General features: G+C 38.4%; 1 protein-coding gene across 4 annotated transcripts in view; it reads right to left on the reverse strand.

Moving 5' to 3' along the window:
* Positions 1 to 3,439: 3,439 nt before the first annotated feature.
* Positions 3,440 to 15,853, reverse strand: part of KDM3B (lysine demethylase 3B) — a 48,933-nt gene continuing 36,519 nt past the window's right edge. For all 4 annotated transcript variants that reach the window (XM_058848609.1, XM_058848608.1, XM_058848607.1 and 1 more), the window contains exons 17-24: positions 13,713 to 13,884; positions 10,722 to 10,812; positions 10,505 to 10,635; positions 9,102 to 9,221; positions 8,472 to 8,611; positions 7,973 to 8,149; positions 6,649 to 6,783; positions 3,440 to 4,788 (exon numbers count right to left, since the gene is read on the reverse strand). In XM_058848609.1, coding sequence (XP_058704592.1) covers positions 4,708 to 4,788; positions 6,649 to 6,783; positions 7,973 to 8,149; positions 8,472 to 8,611; positions 9,102 to 9,221; positions 10,505 to 10,635; positions 10,722 to 10,812; positions 13,713 to 13,884 — 1,047 coding nt within the window. In that variant the 3' untranslated portion in view covers positions 3,440 to 4,707. The remainder of the gene's footprint in view (positions 4,789 to 6,648; positions 6,784 to 7,972; positions 8,150 to 8,471; positions 8,612 to 9,101; positions 9,222 to 10,504; positions 10,636 to 10,721; positions 10,813 to 13,712; positions 13,885 to 15,853) is intronic.

The raw sequence follows: 15,853 nt of genomic DNA on the forward strand, positions 1-15,853 counted from the left end.
GTGTTTTAAGCTACTTCATGTACCCCGGGGCAATATGAAAATCTACAGTGCATTAGACACAAATGGTGGTAAGAACAACAGAATCTCATCAGAATCAACATCAGTAGAGAAGGTGGTGTTGTAAATGTAAACGGCAGCTCACTGTTAAGTAGCATGTTGAGCTCTAGAACAACTTCAGAAAAGGTATTTTAAACTAGCAATTTATATTTAGCAACAAGAAGTTAATTTTTTTTTTTTTGTATAATAAATAAAAACAAAGATTAATTAATTAACTTACCTTTCCACAAGGAGAAACTACTGGTAGTTTAAGGGATATTTTTGGAACAAAAGTCAGCTAAAGGTTAAGTCAAAATAAAAATATATATTAGTAGTATTCTTTTCATTAAGTTATTAGTAATATTGTATAATGCTGTGTGATTAAGATCTTACGACCTACCCAGGAAAGCAATTCATCCATTGTTTTCAAATTAAGATTGCATGTTTTTTTTTTGCAGATATGCTACTGCTGAAACAACTCATGATAAACTTGTGTTCTACGAATGATCCAAATAGGCCTCCAAATATCTATCAATCTGCTATGGCTAAGCCATAAAGCATGGAAATCAAACAAGCTGTTCCTCAAGTAGAGCAGCTTAAGCAAAGCTACATTAAGAAAAATGCCAGGTCAGATCCAGAAGTCCTGCTGAAGCTGAGGTTCAGGCAGAAGCTGCTATGATGAAGAGGAACATCAATTCATCAGGGCTCAAGAATATAAGATTCCCTCTGGAAAAGTTTAGCAGACTAAATATGAATCTTAGGAGTAAAGGTGATGTGGAAGAGCACAATGGGAACCCTCTCTGAAGCACAAAGGTGCAGATTGTAGTGGAAGAGTATCAAAAGCTGAAAGAAGTAAGGAAAACAGAAAAAGTGCAAGCTGACCGCCAAAAATGACATTGTAAGAGCTATGTCTCCTAGAACTGGAAATTGTTCTGAGAACATTTCTTTACCGGTTTTGCTTTGTGATTGAAAGCTTTTCTCTTAGAAAACAGTTTCCTAGAGGAAACAGCTGTATTTTGTTGTATCCAGCTCTTGAAACTTTTATAACCATTTTCCCATTAGACAATATAAAGTCAGAGATAAATAAAAAGCTCCTGCAAGGCAGGGGAATGAGGGAGATAAGAGAGAAAAGATGATTTCTGCCTAGTTATTTTTCAAATGCCTGTTGGGAATGTGCAGGTCTTTTTCAAAGGTTGAGAACAGGAATCTTGAAGACATTGCCAATTGAGAGGAAAGAAGCTGATTTCACATTCTAAGACACACTGGAAGAGAGTGACCACAAGCAGGCATTAGCATGCATACCAGCCATCTGGATAAATTTGGGGAAACACTGAAGTTGACAATCAGAAGGTAAGATTCTCTACAGTAACCAAAACTGGGAAGATGCACTGTCAATCAGGTCGTTCTATGCTATGCTTCACTCGCATCACTACATGTGAAACATGTAGTTTCACAATCATTTTCCACTGAATTAATGCTTATCAGGTGTGCTTGATGCATAAATAAATCACTAGTGTGTCATACACTCCAACCAATACCTCTTAACTGTAGAAGCTCAGAGCTATCAAAGGGCTATCAGGAGTGAAGAAGGAAATTATATATGCAGGAGAGCAATAGTTTTAAATAATATCCATGCCTTGTAACTCCTTTCATACTATTTAGATTGTAGGTAAATTCAAGTTACTGCTTAGTACCTAACTTCACTGCTCCAATTCTGATTCCACATCCTCAGGTTTTACAAAAGGCCGTCTAAGAATCTTTCCGAGAAACGACACATGGAATGTAACTTTTGATGTATTAGGTATTTATTTTTTTCCTATATTTATGTTGCCTTATACAGTTGCCTCAGAGTAAAGATTTAGGGTTTGTAAAATTAAAACTTGCATGCCGTTACATTTTTATTCTGTATCAAGAAAATGAGGTTTTTTGGTTGAAAATAAGTGAAATCTTCAGACTGGGGACATTACACCCTTGCATGGCTGAGCAAACACCAACCTTCAGTATTGTGAATGCAATCTAAATTCACTCGGGCAGGCCAACAGCCATACATTCCTGAATTCTTACTTCATCTTGTCTGTAGTTACATAGGACGTTGGCTCAAAGACAGCCAGAGTTTAAAGCCGATACTCAAAAATAGTGCTGCCCACTGTCTCATGCAACTCCATTTAGTAATGGCAAGAGAGCATTAGGTAGAACAAGTGTGATGACCGTAGCAAACTATATTAAGACATGTAACTCAAGTTTTTATTCTCCCTCTGCTAAAACCCCTCTGATTTATGGTATCTGCTTTCATCTGCTTACATTCTACACAACATACCAGCTGCCCCTTAAAATTTTGAACTAGAAAATACTGTGATAAAAACTACTGATTATATATCTTAAGCCAATTTTCTAATCACTTTGGCTGGCTACTTGTGGTATGACCTCTATATGATGTATGTCAAAACAATTTGATGATCTTTAAGATCTCTTCCAACATAGACCATTTTATGACTCTATGGTACTTCTTAATTTTAATAATCCCTCTGATTTTGACTGAATATTACTTCAGGCTGATTGTACTCCATGATTAATAAAAAAGGAAATTCAAAGAGAGAGAAGCAGTACTTGATAGACTCAAACTAAACAAAGGTTTAGAATGAGTTGCAAAACTCTCATTGTAGATTACTGCATTCAAAATTACTCATGTTACTGTATTAAATACAGCCAAGTCTCTGCCTTTTTGATCTTTATCCAATTCTAATGCTTATAAACACACATACACACACAAATGAGGGAAACATCTCAGCTATAATTAATCTGTATGCACAGATAGTGCAAGAGAAGTGCACAAGAAATTGTACGCAACAGAATACAGTGAAACTAAATGATTCATTGGTCTGGAATAACCCTTCTTATCTCTAGCAGACCAAATTAGCCCGTATTCATCACAGGATAGCTGTAAGGGAATAAGGCAGCAAAAGCCTGTGACTGGACTCTGCACCCAATAACCAAACTGAGAGGCTGCTAGAATGCTGTATGTCGGTGAACAGAACTGCTGCTGCCATCACAACCTCCAAAGTCAGAAACCACAGAACTTTTACCACTCCGTCCATATTTCCAGTGGAGAGGGCATCTCTGGACCCCAACCAGAAGGAAGATAGAGATGGGGAGCACAGTACAAGAGATGTTTTTTATGACAAGACAGTTCCTCTACCCACACTACCTCAAAGAATCAAGAACTGCCCGGCAGCTTGCTGTGCTCCCGGCACATACTTGACATGCCAAGCTAAACCACATAAGCCTTCTGGTTAAACACAGCAGGTCAAAATTAGCAGGCAGCCTACTCTACCAGGGACAGAGGCTGAGACAACCTCAAGGCAGGAAGATCAGTGTACAGGTATGAAAAAAACTGCCCAGGCCGTTACAGTAAATGACTTTTATTTTTTAAAAAATGAAATAACCGTGAACATATTAACAGGCCTGCAAGTGGCACTACAGTACAGCTGGAGATAAGGTCAATACATTTCCCCATGTACCCAGACAATGAAATCCATTGCATCAATGCTGACATTAGGAATTCTGAATACAGTTCTATCAAGCAGGAACATTTTACTTAAAATAGTTCTGGACAAAGTTGACACCAAAAGTTAACTTTTCCTTCACTTTGGAAAGGATAGATGTTTTATTGATGTTTTCAGGTAGCACTGGTATTGGGTGAATATTGCCTGCAGTCACCAGTGCAGGGAGAGATGTACAACATCTCCATGTGAGAACAGAGTTTATACTCCTTTTTACTTCTCATACTGAGGAAGCAGAGTGGCGTAGAGAGAGCGGGGAAGATAGGTGAGGTAATATGGGCAAGGGAGGTGGGATGTCAATTTCTATTCAATTTTCCTTTGGCTGTTTTTGTGCTATTTTAGACTGCTTTCTAAAAATCACTTATTGACTTTATTGAAAGGAAGACTAAATGTAATACACCTTTCCTTGAAAATCCAGGAACAATTGTGGTACTTCAAAAATACTAAAAATATCTACTTTCATGAAATATTAACTGTTTCACTACAAACCTATTTTTTCACTAAATACACAATTCTCTTATTTCTGGAGTCTCCCAGGGGAAAAAAAAAGTGGGTTCTCCCTTTAGTTCTGCAACTCTACAGTGTATAGAGAAACGGCTAGAAGAAAGGGAGTGCAGAGAATAGTTTTATCCTTTTCCTTGGCCTGTATCTCACACGGGAAGTTTGTCTGAATTTCTGCAGTTGGGCTACTGTTGGTCACATTTTTTCAGCAGTTATCAACCAAGTCTGTAGTAGGACAACCCAACTCCAGCACGTTCTGTCTAACTTTGTGGAGATTAACTAGGCATGAGGGAAAAAAAAAATATCCACACTCTTTATACCATTTCTAATCGTAATATGCAGGAACACCAAGTGGTTTCCATGTTCTTTCAATTTGCAAAAGGCCACAGGAAAGGGATATGGCACCTTTTAGAATCTGGAATTCTGCGACCTTTCATTAGACCTTCAGTGTTGAGGCAGCGTAGAAAACAGTGGCTGAAGAGTGTGTGTAATACTGACCACACCAGCTCCCAGTGAGAAGCCTCTGCTCCTGCAGAAGCAGTTGTGTGCAGTCCCTGTATATACCGTGAGCAAAAGGCCTACTTGACAGGGCATTTGGAAAGAGCAGTTCCTACGATCTAGCTAGTTTGGATTCATGAGCTTTCAGGGTGCCAACAGCATCTTTCACTGCATGGTAGATAATGTTCTTCACCTGCAACAGGAAAAAAAAAAAAATCAACTTCTACAGACTAACAAGGAGAGTCTTACTGACAAGTATTTTAGACACTGCACTGATATATTAACTCATTTTCTGGTCACCCAGCGACATATATTTACTTGTGTTATTTTAAGGTAATTCCTTCTCTTATGAGAGCTAGGAAGAAGTGCAGTATTAGTTATATATATGAGTTTATTTTGAAAAAGTCCTTGTGATCCAAGTCACTTAGAGATTCACATGAATCAAATCCAAAAGATGCAACAAAATCATATGGTTTAATCCTGTGAAAATTAAGATGGTGCAATGAATCATCCTGTTGTCTTTGCACGGAGGCTAGAAATTCTTCAAATTTGTGAATCTTGCAGAAAGACAAGCACAAGGTAAGAAATCCACTAGTACTCACTGCTCTTTTTCATAGTTGCTTATCTGAGAATCAACTTTCTGTCTCGTTTCTGATTTTTTCTGATCTAAGTTTATTTTAATTCTGTTTCCAGGTGTTGAATGGAATAGTTTCACCTCCTAAGTGAGCGGCTCAATTGCACTTGCTTAACTGCCAAGCACCATGATCTTTTCCTGATGTGCATGTGACCTCATTTTTTTGGTATCATTTATGTGGCTGTTATTGTCTCTGTGTATTTTAATATACAAAAATATAGACAGAGGTTTATATAAAAATATACATTAAAAATAACAAATAATAATAATAATAATAAAAAAATCTGAGACAAATACAACCAGTATTCCTTTTTAAAGGAATACTGAGTTGCACTTTGTGGGTTTTTGTTTCTTGGTTCTTTTTTTTCAATAATTAGCATTTTTCATTTACAACCTCTTAATTTACAGAAACACTTCTGCATTTGTGTCATTACAGCTGAAGAGGTACAGTGTTAGATGCCAGAATGAGAGTTGATCCTACTTCTGCTTTCCTTTATAATCCCATGGAAATCCACATAGAAATTTATAGCAAACTTTCACTGAAATGGTGTGAGAGAATTAACATGGTAGATTCTGACATCCTTGGGTGACATCCTGGAGAGTGACTATATACTGCGTACTTTGATGAGGCCAGACATTCTGCAGATTTCCACCCTCCTTCCTTTTACATACATATGTTTACTGTTACACAAAAAATGCTGACAACAAAATTTGCAAACTGAACAGATACTACTGCTTCAGAAGTGTTAGACAAAATCCAACAACATCTCCTATGGTCTTCTGTCTATAGAACTTACTGTCTTATATCCAGTGTACTTGCGTACCTATTATGTTCTGTGCATAATTATTACTTGAAGCAGTCACGCTTCCTCAAACCAAAACACATTTAATTTTAAGACTAACATATGCTGGATAAGACCTTTAAGATCATTGAATCCAACCACAAACCTAGCACTGCCAAGTCTACCACTAAACTATATCCCTGACTTAAATAAGCCAGCCTTCACTTTCAGAAGAGTTTTCCTTTAGGCAGTAAAGAAACAAACGTAAGTGTACTTGGTCAAATAAACATCTCTCTTCAAAACAAAATACTGCTCTTTCCTTTTTAAGAGTGTTTTTTTCTTCTGGTTTGCTCTGCTCTGCTGTCATTAGGATTCAGCCATTCAAAAATTTATTAATACCAATGCATGCATCAGTCTAGTGGAGGAAAGTTCTCAGAAATGCAGAAGTCTATTACTAATTTATGTTTACATAATACTGTAGACAGAAATACTTAAAAATTAAGTAATGTACCTATCAAATGAGAACCTCCAGATTTGTGGGAAGTTGTTACTCTTTCCTTAGACATACATTTCTAGTACTGAACTAAACTGGCAAAACACAGGATGTATTTTGTATTTACTGACATAAAATGGTTACCTGCAGTTTATCCTCATGGTTTGTATGAGTATTAGACAGATGCCTGAACTCCTGTGTCAGACGGAAGCAGTGCTTCACATGCTCGGGAGATACAAAATCTTCTGCCACTTTAATGCAGCTGTACAAATTATGGACCTAAAAACCCATATCAAATGACAGATATATCAAGACAAGGAACCATACAAAGTAAAACAAACAAACCCTCAAAACACAAAGGAAACAACAAGAAAATCCACCAAAAACCAAAACCCCCAGTACCCCTCCATGTTTTAGGCTCAGCCACATTTACTCATCAGAACCAGAAATTGACAGAATTGCATCTAATAGGAAAACCAGAACAAAATACATGATATCTAACAGGCTTCCTATTCTCCCATATACATGAGTGTTCGCTAAAGCAAGTTCTTGTAACTTTTGAATTTGGTTTCCTTGGCAGAAGTTTCACTACACGGAAATGTTTTCCCTCCATTCACCCCAGGTTTTTTCCCCCCCTCCTTTTTTTCCCCCCAATTCCCTTTTTTTTCCCAATTCCTACTTTTTTTTTCCAGTTCCCGGATTTTCCCCGATTCCCGGATTTTTTCTTTATTCCCAGTTTGGGTTTTTTTTTCCTTTTTTTTTTTTTTTTCCCCTGATTCCCGGGATTTTCCCCATTCCCAGTTTTCTCCGATGCCCTTTTTTTTTGTCCCTGATCCCGTTTTTCCCCCCAATTCCCAGCTGGTTTTCTTTATTCCCATTTTTTTTCCCAATTCCCGCTTTTTTTCCCCCTGATTCCCAATTTTTCCCAATTCCCGGTTTTTCTTTATTCCATTTTTTTTTTCCAATCCCCGTTTTTTTTCCCGATTCCCAGGATTTTCACAAATCCCCGATTTTCCTTTATTTCCATCTTTTTTCCCAATTCCTGTTTTTTTCCCCAATTCCCTTTTTTTCCCCAATTCCCGTTTTTTTTCCCAATTCCCAGTTTTTTCTTTATTCCCGTGTTTTTTTTCCCCAATTCCCAGCTGTTTTTCTTTATTCCCGTTTTTTTTTCCCCGATTCCCGTTTTATTTTCCCCATTCCCGGTTTTTTTCCCTATTCCTTTTTCAGCCTTTTTCCTGATTCCCGTTTTTTTCTTTATTCCCTTTTTTTTTTCCCAATATCCATCACAGTTATGTACACACACACACATCATTCAGATATTTTCATAACTTTTAGTAATGTAAGAACTGCATATGTAGAAAAAAGAAATCTTAAGTGTGCAATATTAATTACCAGTTATTTTAAAGCTGCAACTCTGTTGTCAAGTTAAATTCTATTTGTCAATATGGCCTAGAGTTGGTATAGTTACCTGATGGGGAGCACCTGCAGGAATGAACACAGCATCGCCAAGGAACTGCACTATTGCCCAGCCTTGCACACCATACTCATCATAGAGTCTCTTACGTAAGGTCTGGTCCAAGTACCAACTTTGGTCATGAATGGGGTCATGATCTGGAGGATTTTCTTGGCCTTGTTCTTCTCCAACCTAGGGCCAAGATATCGGGTGGAGGGAAATCATGACACAGCTGGCTCATAAAATAATCTGTACCAAAAACCGTAACAAACTATTTCAAGGCAGAACATTATTTCCATTAAGGTAATTTACATCTTAAATAGCAATATGCATTAATATGAAGATTCCAGACCAGGCTGAAAACTTGTGAGCATAATAACTATCAATGCCCTCAAAGACAGAAGTGCAATACCTATGCACTTGATGCTGATAGCAATTTGTACCATTCAGCTGCTATAAGCAAGCTAGTCAAGGAACCCTGTGAGCTCAAGCTCTCTTTGTGTAACCAGCATACCTTTCGGAGAAGTTCCCGTATCTTTTCAGCATCCTTGGCAGCGTAGATGTGCCACAATGCTCCAGGTTTCTCTCTTCCTTCATGGATTCGCTGCTTTGTTACATCATCAGCATCTCCCTCATCAATTGTTTTCAGAACCTCTGAAAGGGGAATCCATGTAAAAGCAATATGATTGCAAAGCTGCTCATTTTTGACATAGGTAAGAGAAGGGAGCATTTTGAGCTACTAAATTCAGTCACACTGCAACTGCTGCATCCTACAGTGCCCCAAGCTCATCAAGCTTCATTTTAATAGAATTCAGGAAACGTGTCAATTGACAGACAATCACAAAGCTCAGTCATTTATTTAAACTGGGCTAAAATTATTCAAACACAAGAAGACAGGGTATTAAGTTACTCTTTCTCCTCCTTTCTTCAGGAATGTACTAATTTCTAGCAAAACTGCTGCTCCCACAGTTGGAAACTAATGAAGCATCACTGCACTTTTATTTACATGCTGCGAATGTAGCAAACTACCTTGTATACTTGAATTATATCATAGATATGAAAAGCTTAAACAATAAAATATACAGTCTTCTTAAACACACAATTGATTTTTAGTGCACAGGAAACAGCTTTCCTTAAGCATTACCATCATCATGGGTCCCTTCCCCAATGGGAATCCCAACATACACCATGACGTTAACAGCATCGGACACATCCAAGTGCAGGTTTGTGGTACCAACTCGTCTGTCTTCTGCAGTAATTAAGCCTATAACAGAGTGCAAAATAAAACCAAATTCTGTGACTAATCTCTTACAGAAATAGCCTAACTGAAAAATCTGTCTGGAAAGCTAACTTTTTACAGCAATGAGAGCAGAAACCAAAGACAAACAGCAACTGAAATAGGTATGTTCATGTCATGTGTAGCATAAGTAAAAACTTTACTGGTAAGAAGTATTTTAATTTCACAGGAAACAAAAGTAGCAAACCTAGTTTACCCAAGTCATGAGAAAACAAGCATTTTAACACCAAAGCCAGAACTTGTAGTTTACAATTTTGTCTCTCTGAGTCTGTACTACAGAACTTAGATATGATAAGCACAAAGCAAGTCTTCCTTTGCTTGAAGGCATGAGAGAACTGCTTTAAGTGACATTAGCATCCTACTGTGTGCAGCAAGTTAATGGACTGTTAGAAGTATAAGCCTCCAGCTGTTTTTTATTTTCTCGCACTAATCTGTGAAATCCATGACCAGTTGAATTCCCAGCAGTTAGTGACCAACTCATCATTTTCGATTCAGATTACAATTCAGTAAGGAAAATCTCCTGCACACTCAAGTGCTTTTACCTTTGTACGCTGAAGGAATTTAAACCTCTCAACTGACTGTAAGTAATGGAGAAAGATTTAAAATGTTTGCTTCTTTATTCTTTGACCTTCTTATTAATATGTTCCCTTTTTCTTTATCTCTTGCGCTTCAACAGCAACCTCTCTTTCTACTTCTGCTTAACCATCTCTAGCAAGTAACACGGCAGAGAATTAGAACATTAAAAAAAAAAATCTCTGTATCAGCAAACACCAACAGAAGTGTGCCTCTAAGAGTTTTTAGGATCACCATTTTATTTATCTATTTTCTGTTTAAAATACAAGTTTCTGAAGTTAGGAACTCAACTCACTGAACAGTACCTATCATAACAGGCCAGAAACAAATCAAAGTGCCCAGAAGGTGGATCATTTTCCTCTTTAACACTTCAGTTGCTCTCAAAAAGATATCAACTTTTCCTTGAACCCTGTATTGGTATTATGCCTGTTATATGTATTAATAATTGTTTGTAAACTTACTGTATGTACGCCTCTTAGATATACAAGGCAGAAAAGAGCACATCTGACAGAGAGAGGGCTAATGTAAGAATAGATTTGAAGGACTAAATGAAAAAAAAAAGTAACAGCAGGCTCTGGGATAAGCACTGAGTTTTGACTAATGCCACAGCCTTGTATTTGCTCTAAGTGTAATTAAAAGTCACAAAAACCAGCATCTGCAGAACAATACTCACATACCATATGCATTGTACATTTTGGGACCCAAGTCAGGACGGACAAAGTAGCTTGGCAGCCTAGAAGCCAAATTCAGTCTGCCATCTCTCTTGGTATATTCAGGAAGAGGAAGATTTTCCATCAAGTCCTCAAACCTAGAGAGCAAAGACAGAAAAAGGCAGGTTATCCTCCTGTAGCACCTACAGCAGTCCTGTCAGCACTAATACTAAAGGTTACTTACCTCGTAGGCATCATATCTCTGAAGTCCTCCCCTGGAGGCCAGTCCTTTAACTTTAGTACCATTGGCTGACCATCGTCTGACCTGAGCCGCTCTGCAAGAAACAAATTAAGATTTCTGCACGTAATATCTTTTTACCACAGCCCACTACCTTGTTAAAGCTGTAAGGGTTTTTGTACCTCTTACAATGCACAGCAAAAGGGATCCTGCGTTTGTTTTGGGCTCCCAAGAAATATCATAGTATGACCAACAGCAGTTTAACAGTAGATAGATAGACAGACAGACAGACAGACAGATAATCACCTACAGCAGAAGTTTGACAGAACTTGCACAGATGCTAAGTTTTAGAATAGTTTCTATTCAACTTCAAAAACAAGTCTTTCTAAAGCATTCTTCCTTACTCGTTACTCCTTTTTACCAAAGTCTAAGGGAGTTTTATCTTTAATTTCAAGAGAAGTGGTACTTCTATAAAATTAAAATTCATGTTCTGAAATCAGCCTTAACTTCAGTGTAAAGCAAGAAACCGTGGTGCACCACATTCAAAAAAGCTAAAGGGTAGATGGTCACAAAGGAAGACAGCCTTTAGTTTTTTTAATTCTTCTTTGCTGGGGGCATTGAAATTAGAAGAGTGCCAAAACCAAACATTTGTTCTTCAATTTAAGAGTTTAATATGAGTCCTGACTTGAAATAGAAAGCAGGCAGCACAGAAAGATGGCATTACACGTGCAACAGTGGATGTATTCTATGACAGCACTGACCATATGCTGTTTTACCTCAGATCTTAGGGCTACCTTAGATCTCAGGGCTAAGAGAGTCTCTCTGGAAGCGGTACATGAGTAGCTTAGAACACACTGTAACATTTAGAGAAGAACAAAGTTTGCTCTTCTACCAGATTTTTCACAATTCTACATGAGGCCACCAATTGAAAAACTAGGTCTACAGCAGTCTTAACACTTTAGCATCCCCACTTCCCCAGAGAGTAAGACCCTTCCTGCCTTACCAAGGATTGTCAGCCAAACTGATCTAGCAGAGCTCCTGACAGCATTGGAAGAGAAAGCATATCTAAGAAATTAGGACTTGGATCACATCTGCATTACATACCAACAGGCTACAGAACACAGACTGAGTTTGCAATATAAAAAATATTTTACTGAAATTGAAAGGAAATAAGAACTGCAGATATGCAAACTGAAGTGACTGATTTAAAGATAACTAACTTTGATTGGCTGCAGATTTTAGAGGCGAGTGAACTGAAAAGCTCAAGGCCTTGAATTTAAAGATGTTTCACAACTTCCCATACTCAAGATGTTGAACTCAGCAAGGATCTTTGCTCTAAACAAGAAGCAGCTTGTAGGGAGGCTATTCAGAAAGGAGAGTGAAGAACTACCTGGATGAAAACGTATAGATCTGACAAATTACATGAAACTGGACAAGCTCCAGAAAATATCTCATCAGCCAAGAAAAGCAGGTGTAAGAAGGATCGAAACAAAAAGTCAGACCTTTCAGAAGTCCACTTTGAGCCCAAAAGTATTAAAAGGAACAGCAAAAGATTAAAATTAATTAAAGTATCATACAGAATAATCTCAATAACACCTCTAAAGTAAGGGGCTGTTCTACATCTCTTTAGTAACTTAATGTGAGAGTGGGAGCCAACCACGTATTTCATAAATTTAGAATTCATGTAATGCAGAGAAGTCAGAGATATTAGGTAATTTGCCAACAGTTTTCATAAGAATTAGCATGCGAAATCTCTGGACTAGTAGCAAATAATACTCCTCTATATTAGAGACTGAACATAGCTGAAGAAACTCTAAATATAATGAACTTAAAAGGAACTATCAAGAGTGATATGGTTTGCCAACCTAGGTCACTAATATTTCTCATGTATAGTGAGATAAAGGCTTTGTCTAAAAGAAAACCCAAAGCTGATTTTGCTGAAAGAAGCTTAGCTGCCTGGAGACAAACTACAAGTAACATTTGTCAGAGATAACTTGACCCATACAAATTCACTATTTTCATGAATGACTCCAGCACAAAAGTGAAGAGTTTGTGAACTTTCCCAGTTACTGTCAATACACAAAGACCACACCATTATATCCTCCAAGGCCATTTATTCCTGATTAATAACAAAAACAGTATGAAATTTAACAGTACAAAATACAATCCTCTGTACTAACCATATAAAAAACCAAGTCAAAAGCTGAGAATTTTTTGATTAGAAAATAACTAGGAAGGGAATATTCTTGGGCTAACATCTGTAAGACCATTAAGATCTAGGTATATACAATCTAAAATGGAGCACTTTGCTTTTCAGAAGCTCTTTAATGTTATGTGCCCAGAAATGTTAGTTGGTTAGTTTCTCCATCCACACCTGACAGAAGATTTTCTCAAAGAACTAGAGCATTAAATAATGTGTCATCATGTGAGGCATGCACATAGCATTGCTATTCATAATAGATATAAATTTGTATTTGTACTCACAGATCATCTACTACAAAAATAATTTGCAACGTCAAATTTACTTGACCTATGTATTCCACCTAATCCAAGTTTTAGTATCAAAAGTCTCCATCTGTTTTAGCTGTGCAGGTTTCCTTTAATTTTACAATAAAAACTGAGGTTGAAAGGGGAGCAAAGGTAGACATTACTTACTGTCTTAGAAATGGTAACTGAAGATTAATTTCACAGGGAAAAGTTTAAAAAAAAAAAAAGTACTTTCCCGTGAAATGGATCATTTTTTGACACATGAAAGTAACACACACCAACACAATGCAGTACAGACAGCTCTCTTGGATAGTCCTGCCCTAATCTTCACCAATAAAGCATTTTCTAAGGTGTGCTACACATAAGGAGCAATGGCTTCTTTGGATGAGACTGACAGGTATTCAGATTTTTTTCTTAATTTATTTTTTAGGAAAACAGGTGGAAAATGAAGAGTTGAAGGTAGGAAGACAGACTGCTCAGGTAAACTAGTCAGCCATAAATATTACTTACTAGATATTATCTCAAAGCCATCCCAGAAGTCACGCACTTTCACGTCTGAAATTATGGCACAGTTCCTGCAGTTCACCAAATCTACATCTTGATCTCCAAATTCCAGGCTGAAAGCTTCTGGTTTCCAGAGCTCTGACTTCAACTTCTTATGGACACCAGATACCAGCACGGGCTGAGAATACAAAGATGAATGCTTACTCCACCATAACCAAATTTCTTACACATGCAGCCAAACTATCTTAAAAGAGCCAAGACTCCTGGCTACCACCATACAAAAGACACCACAAGTCTATTTTCATCCACGTCTGGTTTTTGTGCATCAAGCTAATAACCAGAGTCCAATAACCACACCATGTGCAGTTGCCTTAGAAGTGGTGCTGGATTAGACTTGCCAAGGCAAGTGCATTAGGTCTCCATGGCAAGGTGTTGGCAGCAGGTGTAGGCTCTCTGAGAGGAGACTGGGAGCTGCCCCTTGGTTCCATCTGGCTCAAGACCCATCACTGGCCAAAGATGAGCCCATAGTTGATGCTTGTGGCATCTCTGTGATAATGAGAAAGGGTAAAAAGTTCTCCACAGCTGACACGCATGTGTGTGTGAGAAAGAGATGGGGGGACACACAACACATGAACAGCAGGCAGGGAGAAGGGAGAGAAACAGCTCTGCATGCACCAAGGTCAGTGATGGAGGAAGTGCTCACAGCCCATCAAAGAGCATGGTGAGGCACGCTGTCCCCCTGCAACCTGTGGAGGACCATGGTGAAGTAAAGATCCACCCACAGTCCACAGAGGATCTTGCACTGCATCAGAGGGATACTCCCTGAAGGAAGTCCATGGAAAGCCCATGCTGGAGCAGGCTCTGGCAGAAACTGTAGGGAGAATCCCACTAATAAGCAAGTGCTGTGGCAAAAACTGCCCACTGGGGACCCACATTGGAGCAGCCCATGGAGACAACTCATGTCGGAGCCATTTGTGAAGGATAGTATCCTGTGAGAGGAACTCCACACTGAAGCAGCAGGAAAGCGTGAGGAGGAAAGGGCAGCAGACAGAGTGTTATGAACTGATCACAACTCCCATCATCCCCCCTGCGTCACTCCAGGGGTTGTGGTGGGAAGGAGGTAGAATAGTCAGAGATGAGAGAGTAAAGTTGAGTCTTTAGGAAAAAGGTGAAGTGAGGGGGAGAGGTAAGGTGTTTACTGATTTGTCTTTTCTCTACCATCCTACTCTATTTTTAATTGGCAATAAATTCAACTCATTTACCACAATTTAAACCTGTTTTTCCCATGACAGCAATCACTAAGGGATCTCCCTGGTTATATCTTGACCCAGAAACTTCTTCACCTGATTCTCTTCCCCTGTTCAGTTGAGAAGGGGGAGTGAGAAAGTAGCTGGGTAGAGGGGTCTGGCAGCCAGACAGGGTGAATCCACCTGTGGTAGTAGAGTAGGTGTAGAATCCCACCACCTGTCCTTTTTCTCAAGCACATGTGCAACTACCACTAGAAACAGCATTTGTACTGAAGCTTTCTCATGTGAAATTTTAATATTTTAATATGAATTCTTTAACTATTTTACTTGTTATTTATGTATAATCATAGATCAACAACATTAATTCTGTACGACAAAATCACTTAGTGGAAAAAGGTTGTTCACTTGCAAAAGGGAAGATGCTTAGGCTAATGATGTACATATATTCCACACAGATATTTCAGTGGCCTCTCCCCATAAACACTCAAAGCATTTGCTAAACTGACAACAGATGGGAAAGATATACCAGACAATCCTTCCAACACTGCCAAAACTTTTGTTATGTGCAGTCATAGGTCGGAGACAGAAATCACGACTCGAGTCTTCTTGATCATGAGACAAAACAGCATGTTTTATTGTTTGGAACTGTCTTATACAGTGAGTTTAAAATTCCCGGGTTTAGACAACTGATTGGCCAAGGTTTTAGCACTGCCCAGCTCTTTGACTTTTGTCTGCTTTCTGGATTGAACATGATTGGCTGAGGTCCCTGCTTGAGTTTGAATTTAGCTCATCCCTGCCCCATCTGGGGACTTGTTTTACTTCTAGGCTGGTTGAATTTGGGGGTCCGATACAGCCAAATTTATTTGGCAGCTATAAGCTAGCTGCCACTGTGACACAAAA

The sequence above is a fragment of the Poecile atricapillus genome, chromosome 13, assembly GCF_030490865.1.
Source record: "Poecile atricapillus isolate bPoeAtr1 chromosome 13, bPoeAtr1.hap1, whole genome shotgun sequence".
Classification (NCBI taxonomy): domain Eukaryota; kingdom Metazoa; phylum Chordata; class Aves; order Passeriformes; family Paridae; genus Poecile; species Poecile atricapillus.